Below are 25,118 nucleotides of genomic sequence, written 5' to 3'. Positions count from 1 at the left end.
TTTGTGACACACACTCAATTGAAATGCTTTGCAGTTTTGCACGGGAAAGTTCATTTAAAATTGTTGCCAGCAGGCAATATAGCTTCAAGTGAGCGAAAAGGAAAGGGGAAGGGAGTGGGAGGGGCTAGAGAGGAAGGAGAGAAAGAGAAAAGGGAAAAACAAAGTCGCGCACTAAGCAGCAAATCCTTTCATCCGATTTAAGTAAATGCAAACAAAATAAGTAAATAGCAAGAAGCAACACACCGTAGCAGCTCGCCCTCCCTCTTACTTTGGATCCATAAGGGGCTTAGCGCCTCGCAGCCGCGCCTCCAGGCGACTCTCTTCCTGCCCTCCCCTTCCTCTACCTCCCCGCTATGCCATCCACTTGTCTTGGTGCTGACAGTGCTGCTCCTCGACAGACACTTGGGCGAGCTTGTTAAAACTTTAAGTCCGTTTTACTTAACTTGGCTCCTTTGGCTGACAGTTGTAACTGTTTTGCTTTGCCTTCCATCTCTCTCTCACATCTTTGCTGCTTTTGTATTTGACTACTCTCTGCTGTCATCTCGCTCAGTAAGTTTGTTAATTTTTGAAATGAACTGACGATTAAAGCCTTTAACTACATACATTTATATTTTTTTTCCTCCTCTCTGTATTTTCTGCACTTTTCATCTATATTTCTTTTATATGCTACTCCTTGCACGTGTTTGTCTGTCATTGACAGAGGCTCTAATTGACTTGCATTGTTTCTCCATCTATCCATCTCAGTCACTTCGACAGTCTCGTGTCTCTTTCGCGTACCGACAAGCCTTGTAATTAGTCAACTTGCTTAGGCACCACTTTTGCTATTGACACTTGGCTAGCAACAACGGCATTTAAGTTTTTAATTGAATGTCGTTTTTCTCTCATCTCCCGTTTATTTTTTCTATCCCGGCCCCTTTGGCCTGATTAGGGTTATTAATGGCCGAACAATGTGATAATGGGCGTGTTTGCTTAATTACCGAAAATAAGTCATTTAATAGCTTAGATCAATTTGTGTGTTGACTTGGGCATTTTTGATGATTGGTTTGAGTGCAAATCATATGCAAATCGATACTTGCGCGTGTCACACAGGATTAGGGTTAATTCCTAGACTTGTAAATAAATAATGAACCCAAAACCATCAGTTAGGCAAAAATTCCCAAGAAAGAGGTTAATATTTTAATTAAATATTAAATATGTGCGTCGTTGTGATTCAAACCAATTCTATGAAACTTTACTGCATTAATCTAATCTTATATACAACATTGAATGTGAATAGAGCTATCTATAGAAGAGTGAATGTTTTGTATTTAATTAGCTTGAAATCTAGTTGATAGTCTCATTTAAAATTCGTAAACTATCAGCACATGGAATGCACACAAACACACACACACACACACACACACACTGAGCTGAGCAACAACAATTGCCTCAACTCAACGCAACGCAACGCAACTCGACTCGACTCGACTCGCAATGAGAGGCTCTTGAAATGCCCGCATTATTAAATGCTTAAAGCAACCCAAACAAAACTTAACCCCAAGTCCAAACCCGATGCGATGCCAGCTGGAAACCAAAACCCCAAAGCCCCCTAGAGTGTGGGAGGGGGAGGGGGAAAGGCAGGAGCACACTTGAAAAAGTTGCCATGGTCTATGCGATATTTGCGTAGCTCGGCATAATTTCAAATTAATGCACTCAATGGCAAATGGTTTTCTAGTTTTGCAGGTTTTCAGGTTTGCTAGTTTTCAGAGGTTTCTTCTTTTTCCTTTTTTCCTTTTTTTTTTGCTCTAGCTCTAGCTTTAGCTTCAGCTTCAATTTTGCAGCTGCCATATATTTACATAGGCGCACACTGAATGAGTGACGCGTGGACTATGCCAGTGAGTGGAGTTCAGTTCAAAAATGGGCAAAATTTGCTTAGGCAAAAGCAACAGCAACGGCAGCGAAACAGCAAACCGAAAACTGTAGCATCAATTTCTGCAAATGCAGCTCGCAAAAATGGCCAAAAAGAGAGAGAGAGAGAGAATGAACGAGAGATGAGGCTGATGTGCGTCTGATGCCTACTGCCTGCAATTGGAGACGCGTGTTTTTGTGGCTTAACAGGCAACTGCAATGTCCACCATCATCATCAGCACACGACCACCGTAGGCTCACCATGGGAACAGTGCATTAAAGTGCTGCATAAGTCAAGGCGCACGCACGCTTCGCTGCATAATAGAAAATGGTGGAAAAGAAAGAAAATTCTTCCTCCGTCTCGCCTCGTACTGCTTGAATTGCTTTGACATTTCAACATTGTAGTCGCCTGCTCGTCAACAGGGTTGCCCCTGAAATGGCGAGGGCGTAAAATTGCCGTAACATGACAGCGAACAACTTGGCAAAAGGTAACTCAAAATGCGCTGCGAACACGCAAGGCGACCGACCCAACAACGACGGACCAGCAACAAGACCAAAAACAACTACAAAAAAGCAACAAAAAAAAAAAAAAATACGGCCCAACAAAGCCAAAAACCCAGCAAACCATGTGCCACCCACACTCTAAAAGTTGTCGCCCAGGAAAACTCCTAGCATATCCCAGGCATTTGCCTAATGTACTCGCTGCTCCTCAGTTTGTTTGTGTTGACTTAGATGCACACACACACACACCCACACACACACACACACACAAAGAGAGAGCTACGCATTCAGAAAACGAACTAGGTGAAGGAAGCGGCAGCAAGTTGAGGAGACAACGGGAACGTTTATCAGTGCGCGCTAGAAGAAAGTTTTTCATAATGTGTGGAAAAGAACTTGCGCCAGCTAAAAAGAAAAACTGTCAACTTGACACAGGCGGTGTCCTTTTTTTTTAAAGTGTATAAGACTTTGCATGGGGAATATCAACTATGTGAGCAAATATGGCAACCAGATAATCTTTGTATTATGAACATTTTGAAGAATTTATATGAGTTTGGAAATGGTAAAATTCTTCAAAATAAATTGTTATAATTTTAAAAATATTAACAACAAAATAAATTTATTAAAATTTTATTTTTTTAATATAAATTATGGTGTGTCATTTTAAAATCTTAACGAAATATTTTACAGTTCAATGTTGTCACAAAATTGTTGACTTAACAGATGTTAACTTTATTTGCAGCCTTCACTTTGGCGAACATGAAACTATAAAGTTCCGTAACAGAAATGTTACATAAAACTCAAATGTTACGTTTAACAGCTGTTTACTTTAATTACCTTTATTTTTGGACTGAATTTAAAATTTAAATATAAGAAATATTTAATTCGTTCTAAACTATTATAAAGAATTTTATATACTTTTCTTGGCTCGAATTAAAATGTTGCTAGACATGTAAATATTTAATATAGGAAGAGGAAATCTCAAAATAGTTCTCATGTTATAAAATTTATGTTTAACCAGACAAAGCCGAGCAAATTTATTTGAAATGTCTGTTGTGGGTTTTCTATTTGACCACAATAAACAGAGCAAAAGCAGTAAAGTTTTCAAATAAACAACATTCATTCCCTGTTAAAACTCATTTGTCAGAGCATTAAAAATTCGTTATTCGAAACTGCGGCCAACTCATATTTCTTGTTGTTTTGGTTGTATTCACTTTTTTTTTTTTTGGTGCCAGCAGCTTTGCTTCGCCTTGCCTACATTATTTATGCATTTTTCTTTCGGCTGCTGCTGGCTTTTAATAGTTGTGTCTGCGGCAATGTATGTGCATCACAGTCTATGATGCATGCCTGTATGTGTGTGTGTGTTTACCACATTGAAAAGTTTTCTTTGCAAAGTGCTTGGTACATGCGAGCGCGCAAATATGCCAAAAAATATGCTACACCAAAATCGCTCAAGTGCAAAGTTTTAACAATTGGAAAGTTTGCATCCATGGGTGCAGTCTACTTTCCTCTCTCCTCTTTCCCCGCTCTTCACCCGCCAAGCCGTCCAGTCAAGTACTTAGTTAGAGCGTCAAACACAAAATGCAAACCAAGGATGGCAGCGCAAGGATCGGAGGATGGATGCGAGGGAAATGGTGGCAAGCGCGGTCTTGGGATGCGACGTGTGCTTTAAGTGCTGGTCACATGTCTGCGAAAAGGAGCTGACAAAAAATAAACTTGTCCTCAATTTGTGTGCTTGGCAGCAAAGTGTTGGCGAACGATGCGCAACACAGCAAAAAAATACGAGACAGAGATAGAAAAAGTTGCACAAAAAAATACCGCTTTAAATGAACAATATAAAGAGCAAAAGTTGCCTCTGTCAGTTTATTATTATTTTATATTGTTGCTGCAATCTAATGGAAGTTTTCAATTATTCAAAAATGCAAGGAAACAAAGTCGTATGAGAAAAAGCGAAATACATATAGTAAAAACGAATATTATTTATTAGTAGATTCTACTATTTAAAATATTAATATTGTAAACTGTCAAAGATGTAACTACCCAAAAGAAAGCGAACAAAAAAGAAATATTTGTCTTATAAGAGTTGAAATTTAATGTGAACTTCTGCGCCATCAGTAAAAAAGAAAAGACAAGAAAATGCAACTCGACGCTTATCTCAGAAAAAGTGACATCCTTTTTTTTTGTATCTCTGGCAAATTGTCAAAGATTTGAAATTTTCTTGAAATAAATTGAATAAATGCGAATAAATAAACTAAGCATGGGGTTTAAAGTTTAAACAGTTGACTGCGGCAGCTGTCAACTCAGTCGAACTTCGACTGGAGAGCCAAAGCAAATATGCCAACAAAGAGATATAGTTAGATAGATAGTTGAGGCAGAGCAGAGAAAAGAGAAGGAGGAGAACGAGGAGAACACCGTAAAGGAGGTAAAAACAAAGTTTGCTTGGTGCTTTGCAAGTGGCAAGTGGCAAGTCGCACCAGCTGGCGACCAATGAGGTGTGAAGATGAACAGTCGCAAGTGTCCAACGACGTTATTGTTGCACCTGAAACACACCAATACATCGAGAGACACACGCTTTGACTCTGCGACTAAAGCAAATACAAGGCAAAAACCAAATCAAACGTGCTGATATCTTTCTGTATATGTGACCTTCCTCCTTCTACTGTCTCCCTCTCTCTTTCTGTCGCCTACCATCTCTCGATCCCATTATCGTGCCACATGCAGCAGAGCTCTTCAAGTGCTGCCTGTTGCCTCACGTTGCTTGCTTGGTCTACACCTTTGTGGAAATCCAACAATGTCAACTATGCAACACAAAAGCGACAATGCCGTCGCTTTGTCTGACTGCCAGAGTGCTGAAGGGGGGCAGAGCGGGGAAGAGGGGAAGTGGAACCAGGCAGAAAGTGTGTATGGCAAGGGGAATCAGACTCTTATTGTAGTTGTTGCTGCTCCTCTTGTGTTTTGTGTGGCATACAAAAATAGCTCACTTTGCGAATTCTCGCTTTCTCTACTTGTTGTTCCCCGTCCCCGTCTCCGTCTCCGCCTCTCTTTCACTTCACCTCGTTCCCAGTTTTTTCCCATTTTTCCTACTTGCCACCTGTTTCATGTTACTGTTTTTTTTTGTTGTGCCCGCAATTTGCATTGCCCGCTTTGTTGACGTCTTTTGCACTTTTGCTTTTTATGCTGTTGTTGCTGTGGCGGCAACTTAAAGCCGGAGGTAAAAACACAAAAATAATGACATTAAAATGCGCATTATATTAAAACCCGATGCCCGATTTGCTTCTGCTGGCCAGAGAAATCGAGGTGCCTCAAGCAGTCGCAGCACGTGCCGTACCTCGAACCTTAACCCCTTGGCGTGTGCACACGACATGCAAACGGAAAAAGCAACAGCAACAAAAGCAACAGCAAGAGCAAGAGCAACAGAAACAACAGTCAAAACAACCAAACAGACGATGGCGGCAACAAAAGCACAAAAAGAGCAGAAACAGCAACAGCAACAGCAACAGCCACAGCAACAACAACAATGACTGGCAACTACTTCAGTTTTATGAGGCACCCGCTGCGACCTCTCCCCATCAATTGACAATTATGAGGCCACGCCCATTGCCGTGCTCATAAATTTTGTAATTATTCCCCTGCGTGCTCAAAGAAACAGTCGAAAAAAAAATGAACACACACGCATCCTGCATGGCAAAAACCCCAGAGTAAAACAGAACAGAGCGCGAATGCGAGTGAAAGAGTGAGAGAGAGAGCGAGACGACGGCGGGGAGGGAGCTCGGGATAATCAACGATGGGTGATGAAATTTTTGGGTATGAATATTTCATCTACTTATACGAGAGTTTACCATACAACATACACAACACACACACACACACTTACACACTCGTATACATATGAGTAACGGAAATGAAATTCACATGCTTTGGAGAAGCCAAAAACATTTTAGTAGGAAAACTAGTTTTGATTTTTTATAGATCTATTTGAATTATTTAGAAAGTAGTTCAAATATATGTATCTATTTGAATTCTACACTAATTTAAGCATTTAAAGATTAAATTAACTATGAAAAGTGGAGGATAAAATTAATTTATTAAGATCGAGTCAATAAATTGAAATGATTGACCGTAATAAGTATATACACAAAGATTATGTAGTAATTGTTATGAGATTGAAATGACCATTCGCAATTTATACACACAGCTTATATAGTAATTGTTTAGAGTATTACTCGAAACTTATTTTCAGAATTTAATAATAAACTGTGTAAAGTGAAAGATTAAATTCAAGTAGTACAATAATTATTATCTGAACTTGACGCTTGTAATATCTTCTTATCAAAAAGAGTGATAATATAGAGTTTATCTCAAAGTTGTTCGTATTCAATGTAAAGATAAAACTAAATTTTTAAGAGAGTAAAAATAAATATTCAAAATATGAATTAACATGAAAAGCTGTGAACTGTCAATAGCTATATCCTTTAGTTAAAGATAAACGAATTCAATACACGAAGTCAGTAAGATACCATCCATACAGGAATATTTATTGTATGCCACTCACGTAATCAATTATTGTATTCTGTTGTTATCAAATCTGTTGATAGTTAGACAAGATATTCACTGACAACAATCGTCAAAGTATCATAGTGTAGTTATCTTTGGTTTGCAAGAGTGGAATGTATCAATATGATAAAAAAAAAAACAACTGCTAATAAAGTGCGCTAAATAAAATTTTGATGCTTTAATTCAATTAGCAGCGCTTCAGCAAAGTGCGTTCATAAGAAAATAAAATAACAAAAAAAAAATGAAATAAAATACGCAAGCCCTTAAAGCTTTAAGTATATCAAATTAGACGCACAAAAGGCTAGTTATTAAACGAAAATAAAATCCATAATAATTTCGAAAGTACCCCCGCAAAAGGACCTTGTGGCATAACCCTGAACTGAACCGTTGTCAAAGTGAAATAAATGAACTTTATTGTCACGCACACCGTCTACTAACATAAACCAGCCGAAGAAGAAAAGTGTGTGTAATGTCTGGGCCGACGGTGAAGGAATGCAATTAAAATTTCATGTACTTATAGCTGCTAGCGCACCTTAATTGATTAATGTAAACCCCAAACCCAAAATATAACAACAACAACGAGAGAAAAAAACGAAAACAAAATAAAAAACAATAACAAACCCACAAAATTCGTGGTTAAAGGGTAGAAGATGGCGGCACCAAACAAATTAATTAAAAAATGCGCCGCGTTGCGTTGTCTGCTTTTAGGCTGCCGAGCGTCTTGTTGGCCCATTTTGGGGGCCGTCTTAGCTGGCTAGCTGGCTGGATGGAGCTGGAGAGCTTGGATCCTAACAAAAAATAATAAATAAATTGTACTTAAAGAGCTTCCGAGCCGCCGCAGTGCAGCCATAAACATTAATTAAAAGTTTTGACCCTTTGCTAGAGCAGAAGCCAGAGGCTGCTGCTTTTGCTGTTGTTGTTGCTGTTGCTGTTGTATGAAGGAGTTTGGTGGGCGAAACCTTCTGCTGCTCATCAGCTGCAATATTCATGTGCTGCAGCCAACAACAACAATTGCGACTACAAACTACTACAATAAAATGCACTCACAAATTTGTTGCTACGAGTTGTTGCAAGAGTTCATCGCTAAACGGCGGCCAGCGTGGCCTCAGTGGCCTTATTTGCACGTAACGTTCAAAAATTACGAGTTAAGCACTTTTTGCTCACGGCAAAAACTCACTTCTCTACAAACACACACACAAACACACACGCAACTCATGTGACTCATGAATCATTTAGCGCACACATGGACACGGACACTCGCACACACACACACACACATACATTGGCAGCAAGTTTTCAGTAGTTTTAAATGAAAACTGCGCGCGAGGATTTCCCGGGCCACACTCTATAACCTGCAGTTGAAAAGGGCATGCGGAAAATGTTTGATGTGCCAAAGGTCTAAGGTCACCAAATATGACCCATTTCACCACAACTCCGTTTTATTTTCTTTTTTTTTCTTTTATGATATACCCTCCTCACATGCAACTTTTCAGCCAAGTCAAGACAAAATTGTAGTTAAAGCTTAGCTACAAATTTAAGCGTAGTTTTTCAAAAGAGTTCACTCAAAATTTTTCATTTTATATAAAGTGCAACAAAAAAAAACATTGGACATTTGTATAGCTGATGCTTTTAAATGCTCACGTGGTATTCATTTATTCCGTCATTGTGCAGACGGCTTGAAAGCACGTTTCACCTATTTCCGTCAAATATGTATATATATTTTTATACCGCATTCATAGCGCACTCGAAGCACTTTAAATATAAGCTACAGGGTATTTTTATGGCCTTACAGCGAAAAGATTGCAACTATGTAGATTATACTTCTGAGGGTCTTAAGTTGCACTACATTATACAGCACAGATATATTTTAGAAACTGATCTTCGAATTAAAATTTAGATAGTAGAAAGAAAGTCCACTTCCTACAGTGAAATAATTTTAATGTATCTAAAACTGTTTAAAATTGAAGTATTTATTTTAACTATTTCTGAACTGCTGCCGTTAACTGAGCAAAAACATTTGTGCGCACTTTAAGACTTCTTTATAAATAAAGTATTATTACTTTTATATAAAGTTAATTAAAACCACAAAATTATTGACAACTTCAGGGTAGAGCATCGCTGTCTACATAGATATCTGGCAACATCTATGTTAAATACTCTATATAATATCAAAAAAGAGATTTAACTCAAAAACAAATATATTTCTTGTCAAAAAGTATAGCATACAGCATTGACTTTAATATGATATATATATAGGGTATGCCATCCCCGTATATAGTATTGACAACATAACTCGGCGCTTGTTCATTTTTTTCGGTTATTGTCGAAATTTGTTCGCTGCAAGCAAAATATGACACGGACATATGGCGTGGGTCAGCACATGGCATCGCTCCCGGTCTCTATCTGTGTGTATGTGTCTATGCTGTGTGTGTGTCTGTGTGCATGGCACACTTTATGCACACCAGCTTGGTTAGGTGGAAACAAACAAATAGACAAAAGTGGCATACACACACAGCTCGAGGCAGAGAGACATCAAGTTGGTCAGGAAACTCAATTCAACAGAAACCAAGCGAACCACCGAAGCATTAAATTAACATTTTTTCTAATTAAACTGGCAGCAAGTGGCATAAAAATGTGTGCAACAACAGCGTCCGGAGCAATGCTATGCCACAATTTGTGGCACTTAAAAAGTGAAGTAGCCAAGATTTGCATAATGTCATTGTGTTTAAACTGAAATCTCTTTTAACGACTAGTAGATTTTTCAAATCTTTAAGTGATAAAAAATCACACAAGAGAAAATATAAAATATAAAAATGAAGCAGGAAATGAAACACCATTATTCAATTTTGCATTTCATTTAGTATGCTCGATGTCTTTGTTAAATTCTTTATGGTTGCAAATCATATTAAGTTGCAAGTTGGAACGAAATGGCATTCAAATATATATGATTTATGGATGGTCTGGCTTTTTAAACATTTTTTATTAGAATTTAAAGTGATTTGGAATACTTTGTAAATGTGAAATAAATTCTAGGCGAATAGGAAATGAAACATCATTACGATAATAAAAATTTGATTAATATTAGAAAGAAATGGAAATTGAAGAAATTCTTTCTTGGTAGGCAATACATTTATTTAATATCATATTTAACTAACTTTCAGCTTTTTGATATTGAAGAAATAAAAAAACAGATGCTGCAATCGGTTCTTAGTTGCTTTAATTGACAATCTGCTATATTTTAAAGTTAATAGTATATCGAAAGCCCTTCAATATATTTTCGGTATATTCTAAGAAGAAAACTTTTAAGGTTTTATTGAAAATGGGAAGTCGGTTGCTTCACTTAACAATCTGGTAAATTTTGAACGTAATAGTAAATTAAAATACCAGCGGCATATTTTAGTATATTTTTTTGGTATATTTTAAGAATTAAATTGCATTGTTTTACTCTTAATGAAAATGGGTAGCTCGTAGTACCCCCTTACATGTTAAATTTTAATAGTATTAAAAGTAAGTCCTTCATGATGACATCCTATGGTAAAGTTGTAAAAATAGAACGAAATCGAGTAGAAACAATTATAAGGCTAGTCTTAAAAAAATGTAGATAAATTGTGATTTTAGATCTCTCCATTAGATTCGCACAAAATGCGTATCCAGCAAGGCACGTGGCAAGCTTTTCCCCAATGCCACTTTTTAGTACGGTGGAAAGACGCAGTAAAGCAAATGAGAAACGCAAATGCGAATGCGTTTTTATTAATGCCGCATATCATTAGATCAACACAAACACGGCCATATAGCATACACATAAGAAGTGCTCGTACACGCTCTTAACTGCCAACAATAATAATGTTTTGGCATTTATCACACTTGCTGTTTTTTTTCTGTTATTCTGAATGCGGTTTGCTCTTGTTCTTGTTGTTCTCGCAAAGTGACCAAGTAAAGTGGCTCTAAAATTTCACTGGCATCGGTAAGAACAAACAACAAAAACAAAAAAAATACACAAGCCAACAACAAAACCAACTGCGAAGAAAAGCAGATAAATAAATGTGGCAACAACAAAGAGCAAAGCGCCATAAATCTAAATAACAAATTTTTACGAGAAACGAGACCATAAATAAGATGTTACTGCCTTGGCCTAGCGAGAAATAGTGGAAAAACAGGCCCAGTATCATTTCCCGGGCCCATTTCCCATTTACCCATGCCACAACACCGGACTGACTGACTGCGAGCCAAAGCGGCAACAATTCCTGAGAGTTTCTGTTAATTTAATATTATTACTTTTCATTACAACGCTCGACTGTATATGTGTCTGATGGTTACAGTGAAATGCTGTTAGTTTCTTTCTTTCCTTATTTTTTTGCTCTTTCAAGAGAGGTCCCAAATGTCAACACATTAATGTCCAAGACCCTCTCGAGAAGTCGGGACCGGAGCCGGGGCCTGGGTCATATAAATCAACATTTATCTGTCGCCATCGCCGACAATTGAAAATGACAGCAAAGCAAACGAAACGAGCGAAACGCATAAATACTTCCATCTTTTCGGCTAATTACATAAGACGTTTTTCGCACTCGCAATTTAAAGACACGACTATAATATAAAATTATTAGCCAAATTTCTTTGCATTTCGCAATCAAAATTAAAAGAGATTCTTGAATTAAATAATAGACTTTACCAAACTTTTGACAAGTCAAAGTGTCTGTCATCATCATCAACATCTCATCATAAGCAAATTTTGATGTACTTTTATATGATGTGTACATTGACGTGAAAAGTTCTTTTAAAGTGTTAGCTCGAGAGTCCCAGGAAAAACTACAAAAGCGAGAAAATAAAGGAAAACAACGCAAATATTTGAAGCAAAGTTGAGCTTACTCAAATTAACTAACTTTAATTAAGTTCCAGAGCTCAAATCGTGGAGAAACGCTTAATTTTCGACAAAAGTCACCGTCCTTCAAAGTCTAGCAAAAGCTTTTATCATCTCAAGAGTTTTTCATTTTAAACATTCTTTTGCGCTACAGCTCAAGAGGGGCAAAAATAGCTGAGTATCAAATTGGAAGTATTAGATTCCCTTTGCACAACCCTGAAAAGTTGCCACGTCATATGTGGATTAACTTTTCCCAAAGCTTTGATAGTTGATAGTTAACATTTTGATTGCCATACTAACATATACAAAAAAATTTGAAAATAAAGACTCGTTTTCATAGATAGAAATCGGTGTTAGTTTTTCGGCATTTTAAAAGTGTTAAATTGCAGGAGGTACATGAAAATGATGTCAAGTAGCAGGTTGCTCATATTTTCCGAGGCCCTAAGAGCAGTTGTGTATTTGGGCGCACCTTTCACACGGCTGCTTCATTGCATTGGGCTAATAAACAAGCGCCAGAATAGTGCAAAAACGAGCAAAAACACAACGAGGGAGGAGCGGAGAATGAAAACAAAAAGCACAAAATGCAACAACGCCAACAAGAGACAGACATTCACCATTGTACATCCTGTCGGACGAGAGAGAAGTTTTTTGCACAGTTTTGTCGCACCTCTTTCTATTTTTTTTTTTTTTTTTTTTTTGTGCCTGCTGTGTGAGTGTTGTAACTACGAATGCATGAGTGTGTGTGTGTGTGTGCGGAATCGTATAAACCATTAAATTGAAATTTATGCGGCACTTTGCCGCGTGAAATGTTTGTACAACTCGTTGCGGGCTGCGGCTTTTCAGCAAAACTTCCCCATCACTCCACACTACAGTATGTATATGCCACATAGCACTAGCACTTCACTGCCTAGTAGTCTCTGTCCCTGTGGCACAGTCGAGGCCGCTCTTGTTGCAACGCCATAGGCGTTGACAGAGCGACAAACCGTTAGACAACAACATTTGTGTGGAAGCGCAGAAGAGTCAGAGTCAGAGTTTGAGGGAATTCTAAAACATATGCAAAACTGTTTGCTGTTGCATGTAAATGGTTTTTTGACCCACCCTATGCCAAGTTCTATCAATTCCTCCACCTCCACCTCCTCCCTCGTCCCACAGTCGGAAACATTTGCCGGCTAATTTGTCGTTTGTTAAAATTATGATACAACGCTCGAACGAAAAGTAGTTGGGGACAATTGTGTATTGTTTGGAGGACACCCAGCTAAGCTACCGCATCATCCTTGCACCTGTGTATGTAGAGAAAAATAGTGCGTGGCGCCACGCAAATATCACAAACTCATTTTGGTATTTATTTATTTTTTTTTTTTGTCGTTCGCTGCGTGGTTTTTTGCAACAAGTTTTAATTAATTTGCCACAAACTCCTGGGCAGGCTCGATCCAGTCTCCAGTCGCCGCAGCCCGCCGCAATAATTCTCATCAGTGAGTGAGAGAAAGGGCGGACAAAAAAGTTGATGCTACGATAATTTGAAAAGTTTTCGCTTAGACAGCGACAGCGACAGCAAAAGCGGCAACATCGAACGAAAAGTAGGTAGCACAACTCTCCTTGCAGCCAAAATCGCTAAACCTAAAAACAGGAACTGCCAACTGGCAAACCGAGAACAAACTATATGAATACGACAAGCTATATTAAGCCTCAAATAAATGCAGCGCCATAATTAACATATAGCAAAAGTTTCAGCTCGCTAAGCCATAAGCTGCCCTAAAACTAGACTAGTACTAGTTTCTCTCCCCTCCCCTTCCGTTCCACCACATTTCCACTAGCTTTATCCCCATCTCGCAATGTCTATCTCTATCTCTATCTTTCCCTTTCCCCTAACCCAAAATACCATTCGCTGACTGATGAAATATGGCTACAAAAGTGGTTTCACTCTCACGAAAAGTAAGTGGTAAGAGCGGGGGGGCGGGAACGGAACTTTTGCAAAAGTAATTTGAAATTTACAACTTTCAGTTGATTGAGCAAAAAAGTCGAACGTAGCATATCCAAAGCCATTTGAATGAGGGATAAAGCTGTTTCAATTGTGAATTAATTGTCAGCGATTGAGTTTCGCATTAATTGATGAAAAGGTAATTTACAATGCAACAATCTTTCTCGAATTTCCACTCGACATTTTGTCGAAAGTGCAGGCAGCATATTGAGGTTTTTAACTGTAGCATTAAATAATGAACGAAATTGGTTTATTAAAAATATATAGCAATTAAGAAGGTTTCAATATTTATAAGTATATAATGTTTGGTTCTTAAAATACAGTAAAAGTGATATTACGTATACGTGTTCTGAAATAGTAATTATTTCAAATTAAAAAAAACATAGCATACAATTTGGGGCAGATAAAACTAAATCATGAATACAACTTGTATGTTAATTATGGAATAGTACTTAGCTTAAATATTGTCAATATATCAAACTTGACTAACACTTTTACTACAAATGTTTTACTATTAATACAAAATAATCTCAATTAATACCCAATTTCTAACTGTCTGATGAGCAGGATATAACTTTAGTGAAATCATCTAATAAAAGTCCCACATTTTTATCTATTAAGCACTGCACAATTACTGTTACTAATTCCCTTTTCAATTATCACACACATCCTAGTTAATTTTTAGCAACTATCCCCAGACAGCGCATATCCTGTTCATGTCTATTTCTGGGCCCCAAACTAAGCAACAACGTTCTCATTAGGATTTCTACAGCTGCCAACAAAATTTGCATTGTTTTCCCGCTTGGGAATTCGTAATCAAACTGTATTAACGTGTATCCTACAATTAACTTGTCTTAAATCTGCTGATTGAATTTGCTATGTTGCAACTTAAGAGAAAGTAACTTAAGTGTCGCTTAACCTAAATGTAACCTAATTGCACTTAACTAGAGATTCGACTCGCTTAAATCTATGCATATTTATTCTGTAGAAAAGTACTTGATATATAGAGTATAGACGTAGTGTGTAGTAATTAGTTTGATGTTTTTTTGTACTCACGGACTGCATCAACCGGCGCGGGGGTCCAGATAAGCAACGCTACAAGGAAGGTGGCTGCAACGAAAGTGCCTGCCATCTGCATACCCATTATTTATGTATGCGATGCTTTACGAGAGATAGACTGAGAGGCAGAGTGTGGTTAGTGTGTGGGGGTCGGGGTTGCTGTTGGGCAGGCAGCAGCAGTTAGTTGATGATGATAAAAAGTCGATAACAGCAACAACAACTACAAGTTCGAATGCTATGTTCAAGTATAGCTCTTGCTCGCTCTTTCTCTCTGCTTTTTGTTTTTGTGTTTGCTTCTTGAGTCGAGCTGATCAGACTTACTCTCTTGGCTGATGCTCGCTCACTCTCTCGCACTTGCACTCTTTGGCACGCGCGCTCTCTCAGAAGTGTCTCTCGTCAACGCGACGTTGCTCGCGCTAATTATGCATAAAGGGAGCAAATATAAGAGTGTAATGTAATGTGTTGTGTGAACGAATGAGACAGATAGTGTGCAGCAGTGTGTCGTAGCAGCGAGAGTTTTGTTGCGGGTGTTGTATCAGAGAGAGTTTTGTGTGGGTCGTGTATTTGTGTTGATTTGTGTGTATTTAGTTTTGTTTTTAGTTGTTTATATTTAGTTAGTTTGTTTTGTTAGCATTTAGTTGCAATGATCGTTCGTGAGTGATAATTTAATCATTCAATCGTTTGTTAAATACATTTTCGCAAGCCGAAAATCATCGGATATTACAAGATGTGTTAGTAAATGCGATGTCATCATCATCATAATATTATTGGCATTATAAAACAGCATTTGATTTCATTGTCACGCCCATCGTTGTTGTTGTTGTTGTTGTTTGGATTGTTGATGTATTTGTTGTTGTTGGCGTTGTTTATACATTGTTGTTGTCGACGATATTGGCATTATGTTTGTCGATTATTAGTTGTTGCAATTCCAGTTAAGGTTAAAGTTGTTCAGGATCATCGTTGTCGTCGTTTTCATTGTTGTCATGTGGAGGGAAGCTGTTGTTACTATACGACCAAATTTTACCTGCTTAAAGTTGAACTAAATACTTAATGAAGAGAACTCTTAAACAATATACATTTATATATATAGAGATATGCAGTTTTATATTCTTCTTTTTGTTGACTAATATTGATTTATTTTATTTTATATTTTTGTTTTCTCGGTTTTGTTGCCGCCTGCAAAAAAAAAGCAAAGAAACGGTCAAAGGTTGAGAGAAATGTCGTTCCTATGGCTTAACACTGACATCCTTTCACATGGTAAAAGGACACAAAAGCAAAAGCAGATCTCTCTCTCTCTCTCTCTTTCTCCCTTGAAGTCATTTCACTGAATGAATGTGAATGTGTGTGTGTGATTGCTGGCAAATCTCTTTGACTTGTTAAGCTGAACCCGAAAGCTGTAAAACGAGAAACCATCAGATATTTTATTTGCAAAAATAAACAGACAACATTTAAGCACCTTTTGTGCACGGGCAACAAACAACTATAATAGAATGGAAACAAATGTTGGAACTAATTTTGATATCAGCCATAAGAAAGTTAATAATGCGTTCAGTAGTTACGCTTAAGTAGTTGATGAAAGTCGAAAGACAGCGAAACGAGCTGTTGCAATAAACAAGCTAATGCCACAAACTATACTCATCACCAATATATCATTGCGTAGCTGAAAGTTTATCCGTCTACTTTGGTATAAAGCTAATTTTATTTCATTTTCATAGGCAGAATATTTTGCTAATTTAATTCAATTTTTGCTATACACATTTATCATATTTCGTTCTGTCGCAACAATTGCCTTTAGCTAACTGCAAATGCCATTTAAGGTAACTAAATATTTGTTCAATATTGAACAAATTTATTTTCCACAATCATAACAAGTTTCAAACTAAATAATTGAAAGTCTCTGGAAAGTTAAGCTTAAAGTCTGCATAATGAAGTATGCACTAAAAGGTTGAAAGAGCAATTTGCAATAGCTGCACTCTCAATTTAGTTAATCACAGTAAAAAAAACTAGTTTATTGCATGCCTAGAGGCACAGCAGGAAAGAGGGAAAGAGTCGGTAGGAAAAAAGGACAACAGCCTATCATTAGCTGCACTTCTCGGCACTTGAGCCAACGACAACAACAACAACGAAAATTTCAACATCTGCTGGCTGGGCAATTAAAATGAACTAAAAATGCCTTAAACTCGAGAGTCGTTTGAACTTCTAACCTCGAGCCGGGTGTGCAGTCTATTAGACAGACAGGTTGGCAGCACTGCCAAAAGGTAAATAAAAAGTCACTGCGCCATAGCATGAGTTTGGTTACTTTTGATTTCTTCCCCGAACCCCGTTGAACTAGCGGAGATGGAGAGGGAGAGGGAGGCGCAATAACAAGCTGCAGCCTGGACTAAAAAAACAGGCCATAGCCGCAGGTGGGCGTGGCTCAGCCCACTTACAAACACACACATACACGTACGCTAGCATAAAAGTCCATATTGTATATATAGTATAGAGTAAGCTTTATGCTCTATATGCACTTGTAAAAATCAATTAAACTTTTCAAGTGAAGTTATAATGGCTGCCAACTCGTTTTTTCTCTCACTCCCTCTCTCTCTCTCTCGTTTTCGCTCTGTTGTTGCCTTTCTTATTGTTTTCATAGCCTTGCATTGTTGCTAGCGCTTCTTGTTGTTGTTCTCGTTTGCTGCTGCAGCACGAGTTGTTGTTGCAGTTGTCAAAAGTTTTAAAATAATTGGATTTTTTTTGCCATCGCACTTTTGCTGTAAGCACAGGCAGAGCACGAACCAACAAACGAGCGAGCGAGCGAGCGAGAGAGCAGAGACCCCAAAACCAGGGCTGCCCATTCTACAAAAATTAAAATTTTCTTTGTTACTGACAGCAAGGTACCGCCAGTGTGCCAGAGCGAGATGGAGATGGCGAAGCGAGCACACTTAATGCTGACTGCAGTCGTCGTCATCGTCATCGTAGTCGTCATCGTCGTCGTCATCGTTGAGCGTATTACCCAATTTCCACTGAAGTTTTCAACACCAATTGCAAACGTCAACAACAACAGCTAGCGCGGGGGACGGAGGGGGCGTGCCTCCGATCCGACGCCTACAATGTGCTAAAGGGTTGGGCAGCTCCATCTCCCTCATTCACCTACGCCCCCAAACTTGAAGTGCTGCCCGTCGACTCGTCGGTGATTTAATGGGTTTTATGCCACACGGCCTGTCATTATCGAGCGCAGATAAGCATTCGAAATGTTGCAAGGCCTCATCACTTATACAGCTGCATATGCAACCACACACATACACATACATACTTTATTGTGTTGCAATCACATGCAGGTACTCAATGGGACTATCAACATATACCATTTGCCAGCACATCAAGATTAGTTCTTAAGATTTACAAGTCGCCAGTTAATTAACATGACTATGCGATGATTGAAAGCTGGAAAAGGATATTGTATTAACAATCTCGCTTTAGAAGGAAATTAAGGAAATCGAACAACTATCAATACTAGCTCCGAAATATTGACTTAAGTGAAGCGTCTATTTCCTGAATATATTTATCGAAATGAAAGTCATGTGACATTTATACAAAGAAGGAATATGTATAATAGAATAATATTATAATTTGATGGTTCAACTATTCAAAGAATCTGCGTGCAAACTTAACAAAGTTATAATACCCTTGTACCCTATAGGTAGTGGGTATAAAAAATAAATAAACAATATTAAAAAAAGCACGAAAGCTATAGTTAAGTGTGTTCGACTGTGAGATATTCGCTACCCATTTCAAATAAAAGCAAAACAGTGCTATATTGCGAAATACTAAAATATACCTACAGCCATATTTAGTATATCGATGTAGGACAAATTCGAAGTCAAAGCAGCTAAAACCCGATTGCAATAGGCATAATTTGCCTTAAATTTTTATAAAATCTCAATTAAATTATTTGGAATCATAAATACATTATTATTTTATTATTGTCAATACCAAAACTTTAACTTCAAAATTAAGCGTTGTTCGATTTTTGTTGATAGTCTACTTCTTATAGTCTCTGATATCTTGGTGTTCATACGGATGGACAGACAGACAGACAGATGGAAAGTCTGACATGGCAATATCGACTGATCAAGAATATATATACTTAATGGGATCAGAGATGAATCCTTCTTGCCTTTCCCTGCAGGCACAAAGTTATAATAGCCTTCTACTGTATGAGTAGCTGGTATGAAAATATTTCACATAACGAAAATTGAGAATGACTATTAAACTTATAAAATAAGAAACTTTTTGGATTGCTCTAAAGTCTTCTTTTTTTCAAAAATTAATATAATTAATACAGAAATAAATCCAAACAAGTCAAAACATGGAACCTCAAATTGAATATAGAAAATAATAATACATATATTCGAAATATCAAAAACTTATAAAATAAATTTAGAAACCAAAAATACCTACTCAACATTCTGTGGCATATCCTGTCAAAGCAGCAAACCAACAAATATTAATATTCAAGGTTGCACTCAATTGACCAGCAATTTTCCAAATTTAACTGAGAGTTGACCAAATGCCCTTTTGAACGAACCGCACTTAATTGCTTTAGAAGCTTTTTTTGGCATGCCTAATCGAATCGATAAAATTGTGCTTCTCTCTACGGTAATCCAATATTTCTAATAACTTTTTCGTAGTTTAATTAAACAAATTGAAGTCTTCACAAAAGTTTTTTTTCACGTATTGCGTTGATTTCAGTTCAGCAAGTTGTGAATGTCGAATAAATGTCTAGTTACTGACTGAATGAATAGTAACAGCAACAGCAAAAAAAAAAGATGAGATGTATTCAATATGCAACTTAACTAAAAGCGAAAGAGAAAACTTTCAAACTCGGCTAAACAAGCCAATAGTAGTAGTAGAGGGCAAAAATTAATCAAATAAAGTCAGTCAAAAGAGTTGGAATTGTGAAGTCAGCAATATGCCTACTCGACAACAGATGGCGCTGCGTCTGGCAATCATTTTTATTGCTGGTAATCTAGCATTTTGTACTCGGAATTATTATTTATTAATAAGAGAGCAAACAAACTACAACAAGATACAATCTGCAGTTGACATATCTTTAACATACTTATGAATGTGTGTGTGTTCTTCTTCGTTTATTTACTCGTTTGACATTTATAAAGTTGCAAGAGAAAACTTGCTGACTTTTTGTCAATTAAGCTAATGACATCTGATAAAAGCAACTGCTTGCTTGGCTATCAATAAAAACAACAAAAAGGAGAAATGTCATCAATGTGTAAACTTGATGTCTGCAGCAGCAGCAGCAAGAAGTTTGGTTTGTCATACATGGCGTATGCGTGTTATGAGTTAAAGTTGTTCGTCTTTAAAAGGCCGAAGCAAAAAATTCTGCGTGCTAACCACACAACTTTATTTAAATTCCATTTTGATAGACACGCACATGGGCAAGCGGGGGGAGAGAGAGATGATGGCAGTGTGTAGGAAAAGCAACAGCTTTTCATAAAAAGTACACACAATGCTGGGAAAATAGTCAAAGCAGGCGACAGCTTTTATGGAGTGAGTGTTTTCAAGATGGAAGTTGGAGTAGCAATTGAAGCAGTAGCTGCTCTCTTATTTTCTATTTTTCTCTCCCTTTCTCCCTTTTTTCGCCCCAGCTGTCGTCTCAGTAGCTGCAGCGTTTTTTCTTTACACATTATATTTTCCTTTTCCCTTATTTTCTTTTATGCTATACATTTCTTTTTTTTTGGTTAGTTTTTTTTTTTGCGTCCAATAAAAGCACTTGACACCGAAACGAGGAAAGTTGCTTAAACAAAATACTTGAGCGAGTCTGTGGGAGCGACAACGACGTTGGGTGCAAATGATAGAATGAAGAAATGAGCATGTCCTGTGGATTTCAAGTTTTTAAAGCAACTAAATGAATTGTAATGCACTCACAAAAGTTTCCGTCAACAGCACAACACCTGCCTGGGCTGTACAGCTACAGCTACAGCTATGCCATAGTTGACTGCGAAACTATGGAAAACTCAGTAACAATGTGCGAGTTGTACATTGTGCATTGCTGAGCAGCTTTTCTTTAGCTTAACTGCAAATTATCTCCATGGCAAAGCAATCAATGCTTCTCCAAAAAGCGACAGCCCAAGCACAGTTGGCCACGGGACACTAAAAGGATGCCACAATAAAACCAGCTAGCAACAAAGTAACAGCAAAGCAAGAAAAAAAAAAACGAAACCAGAGAAAAGCAAAATGGGAACAAAGCGCGCGCATTTACAGTTTTAATGTGGCAACTAACTGTTGTGTCTCCCCTCGCCACGTTCAATCGACTTTCTTTACAAATCCAAGTGCTTAAGGGAGTCAGTTTGCGATTCATGAAGGCAACTCAAATCGGATTAGAGTACAAAATAAGCTTACAACGTTTCTGTTGCATACTTCAGGGCGTCAGGATTTATTCACTATTTATTGAAAACTGTAAATATCCTTGGCATGCTAAACAAAACGTTTGTTGCCTACGAAGACTATGCTTAAACCGCTTAGTAAAAGCTCATTTCAACTTAATACAGATTAATTAGCTGTAATACAAATTTAATTTAATACAACCAAAAGTTAAACAACATTAAAAATATTCTGTTTCGTTCTAGATTTATTGCAAACCAAGTAATGAAAACATTTTTGGTTTCTAATCGAAACAACTTGTAATTAAATGAAACTCAATTAACTGCAATATGGCAAACATTTTATGCGACATGTAAAATAGTTTTAAAGTTATTGCAAACAATAAAATAAAAATAACTTTTCTATCTAAACGATAACCAAGCTTGGGAGATTTTTGTTATTCGAAATAGTTGGCAATTAAATAGAACCAATTAGCTGCAATATGAGAAGCCAACAATTTTGCATTGCATGTAAAATTAATGCAATTACGCTTAGTTTCGTTTTAATAAAACGACAGCAGCAAAAACACATTTATCTAAGTTGTAATTTGATTTATAATTGGCATAGGCTTTGCATTTATTTATGGGTATTTATCTGGCATTCAATTTAACTGTTTAAAGCCACAAAGCCAAAACAATGCAATGCATAATCGTAAAGTGTTAATGACACTGCAATTTGGGGCCTGCCGCCGATATCTATAGTTGGTCGATTCGTCAAGCGAATTGGACGATTTTAGTCTCCAAGTTTGTCTCATTTACAGCTTTTGCTGTAAATCTGAGATTCGAAATGTGAAAGGCAAAACTGTGTCAATCTATCGCGCATCCTTCGCACTTCTTCTTCGTCGTTGTCTTCCATAAACTTGAAGCCAATGTCCATGGCAAACATTTCAACGCCTTTGCCCCAAAAACCAAAAACAAAGACAACAAAAAAAGCAGAAAATGAGAATCACTGCTCCTAAAACGATTTAGGCCGCATCGTTCTAACAAACACACTCACACACACACAAACACAAACACACACAGTAGAGACATCTTGGTAGCAAGCGCTGTGTGGCCATCAGTCGCAGTTGCCACAAACGTGACGCTAGTTTCGCCGCACAAAACAAAAGCAGGAAATTTGGGGCGTCGAATGCTGTCTCCCTCTCTCTATGTGTATCTATCTCTTTCGCTGACCCTTCGAATTGAAAAGAAGAACTACAAAACGGCCAGAACCGTTAACGGCACGCTTTAAGCCGAAAACCCGAAAGCAGCTCAAAAATTGTTGTTCCGCTCGTAAAAATGAAAATGAAAATAGATAAAAAATAAAAGAAGAAAAAAAAAATGAGAGAAAAGCAAACCAAACTCATACACACATGCTGCAAGGACTTCATTTTGTAAATCAATTGAATTTTCAATTGTGTGTGCGTTGAACGCAACAACAGCAGCAACAAAGGGAAGAAGAAGGTAACATAAAAGTCAATGCGGGCTCAAATAAAGGAAACGACACTATTACCCAAGACTAGCGGCAGGACAATGACACAGGACACAGGACACAGAACACAGAGCACAGGACATGGCGACTCCAGACATGGGACACAAGGACAACAACAACGAGAATCGCTGAGATTTTTTTGGGTTAACCTTCCTCCCATCGCCCCTCTTACCCTTTTCCCTCTGGGTCACTCTTTCTGCCAATTGCTGCGAAAATCGTTTCGTTTGTTGAGCTACTTTTTTTTTGAACAGATTTTGCTGCTTCTATTATTTCTTTATTTTTTTTTTGTCACAGTTTTGTCGAAGGTTATGCTTGGAATTGCATAAGCAAATTAAGCGGAAAGCGCAAGCTGAGGAGGTTTAAAACAGTTGTCCACTTTTCATATTCCTTTAAACCTATTTGCCTATTTGCCATGACTAGTTGTTATTTCTTTCATATTCGTATTTCAGTTATATCGTTTACACTCTTCTTTTCTATTTCTTGTGAAAACAGTTTGAACATTTCTTCAATTCATTTTCATTTGCATTTCGTCCTTTATTAACATTTCTACTGCCTTTTGCTGGTGCTGCCTTCCCTGGCACCTCGACTCGTTTTAATTACTTTACACATTTCATATCCTTCATCCTTTATCATTGCCGTGTAGTCAAGGCATTGCTGCATTTCTTTTTTTTGCGCTTTTGCCCAGCCTATATCCTTTCTTATTTACATTTCATTCACATTTTCCACTCCATTTCATTTCCAACTACAATAGCTTCTATTTACTCCTTGTATATACCTCACACACACACACAGCCACATACACGATGCAAGTGGAATCGTGTCAGAGAGAGAGAGATCTGTTTTATGTAAAGGAATGCATTTTTTTTACCAGTTTAACGTATCGATTGTGGAACCTTTAATCGGTATCTGGTGTTGAATTAGTTTATTTCAGAAAAGAAAAACGTTAAAAGCGAAATAAGAACCCGTTTAGCCGGCACGCGGTAAACTCAACGATGCGCGGCATGATTTCCTTGAGTGGCGGGGCGGGGAGGCGCAACGAGGGGGGACGGCAACGGCGAACGGCGTTGTAACGAACTATATAACCGAGGCAAGCCGAATACGATTGTCGGTTGTAATAATGAACTTGATATCAACTGACACTTTTTATTTGCCTCGATTCAAACACTATTTTGGCAATTAGTATTTTTTTATTCTTTTTTTTTTAATATTGAAATTTTTTTTTTGCAATTTTTATGTTGTTGTCGTAAATTTGGGGGTTGTTGTTGTTGTTTTGCGTTTTGCTTATCACACACAGCGCGCTCAGTTTCTTACAGGCTCGTTACATCCTGCCAAATCCCGAAATTGTACTAAATACGTACAAAACTTTTACGATTGGCCAAGGCTCAGTAGCCGCCTGTGCAGCGAGCACAGTCCGTGTGTGTCTTTGTGTTTGTGTGTGGATGTGTGCTTGTTTGCCGAGCCACGACGAGCGCAAAACGTCGCTCGTGTCGTTCGGCTGACGCTGTGGTGAGTTTCGTGGTGGCAACGACGAACGAGCTCCGCTCAGAGCTTCGCCCGCTGAACTCACTCAAAGTCAACTTAAAAGAGCGAGCGAGTGCAAATGCCAGCAGAGAAATTGAGGGCACACTCAAAAGAGCGTGAGTATGAGCGAAAAAGGACACTCAATGCAGCAATGCAGCAAAAGACCAAAGAGAATGCATTTGTGTTTGCTTAAAACACTCAAAAGTTGAAAGCTCAACACTGTTGTGCTAAAAACAAAGTAGCTCAAAGAGAGATTTTAATTTTATTCTGATGGAAATTGTTTTTATAAATCATGTAAAATATAAAAATATTAAAAACAAAAAAATGAATTTGTTTACATTTGTTCAATAGTAATGCATTTGATTGAAATACAATATTTAACACTTCCCTGGTTAAATAAGCTCCAAATGCAACTCAGAAAGCTACTGAGTTATAATTATTACTCAGACTGCTTAAGCAACTCAAAGTTAGATGCAATTTAGCTAAAGAGCGCAAAGAGCAAATAAAAGTCAGAAACAAGGCTCATCTCAAAGTTAGCTACTCAATGCAAACTGAGCATAGAACAATTACTCAAGAGCAACTCTAAACCATTTGCACTCCAAGTTTACTCAAGTTGTTCAAACGACTCACTACTCATCGCAGCTTAAAGAGAGCATAAAGCTCAAAACGTAATACGACTCAAAGAAACTCAACTTTGCCGAACCCAAACACAACTCAACACGAACTGCCTTGCCAAATGTTCGTGCACACACGAAGCATAGCGGCGTTCGGCTTGACGTTCGGGCGTGGGTGAAATTGCCGAAGCTGACAATTCGCATAGGCTGAGGGCAAACGCAGCGTCAGTCTCGACTGGAGCGGCGTGCTGTGTGCTAA

The 25,118-nt window shown here is 37.8% G+C and overlaps 1 protein-coding gene across 5 annotated transcripts in view; it reads right to left on the bottom strand.

Annotated features, from left to right (window-relative positions):
* Positions 1 to 14,967, bottom strand: part of LOC117564094 (tyrosine-protein phosphatase Lar) — a 117,802-nt gene extending 102,835 nt beyond the window's left edge. For 4 of the 5 annotated variants that reach the window (XM_034242738.2, XM_034242741.2, XM_052003168.1 and 1 more), the window contains exon 1: positions 14,832 to 14,920. In XM_034242738.2, coding sequence (XP_034098629.1) covers positions 14,832 to 14,919 — 88 coding nt within the window. In that variant the 5' untranslated portion in view covers position 14,920. Of the gene's footprint in view, positions 1 to 14,831 lie in introns of all 5 variants that reach the window. The other variant, XM_052003169.1, reaches the window with a different exon arrangement.
* Between the last annotated feature and the right edge of the window lie 10,151 nt (positions 14,968 to 25,118).

Source organism: Drosophila albomicans, chromosome 2L, assembly GCF_009650485.2.
Source record: "Drosophila albomicans strain 15112-1751.03 chromosome 2L, ASM965048v2, whole genome shotgun sequence".
Taxonomy (NCBI): Eukaryota; Metazoa; Arthropoda; class Insecta; order Diptera; family Drosophilidae; genus Drosophila; species Drosophila albomicans.
Note: the sequence above shows the minus strand (reverse complement) of the source record. Positions and strands in the feature narration are given on the sequence as shown.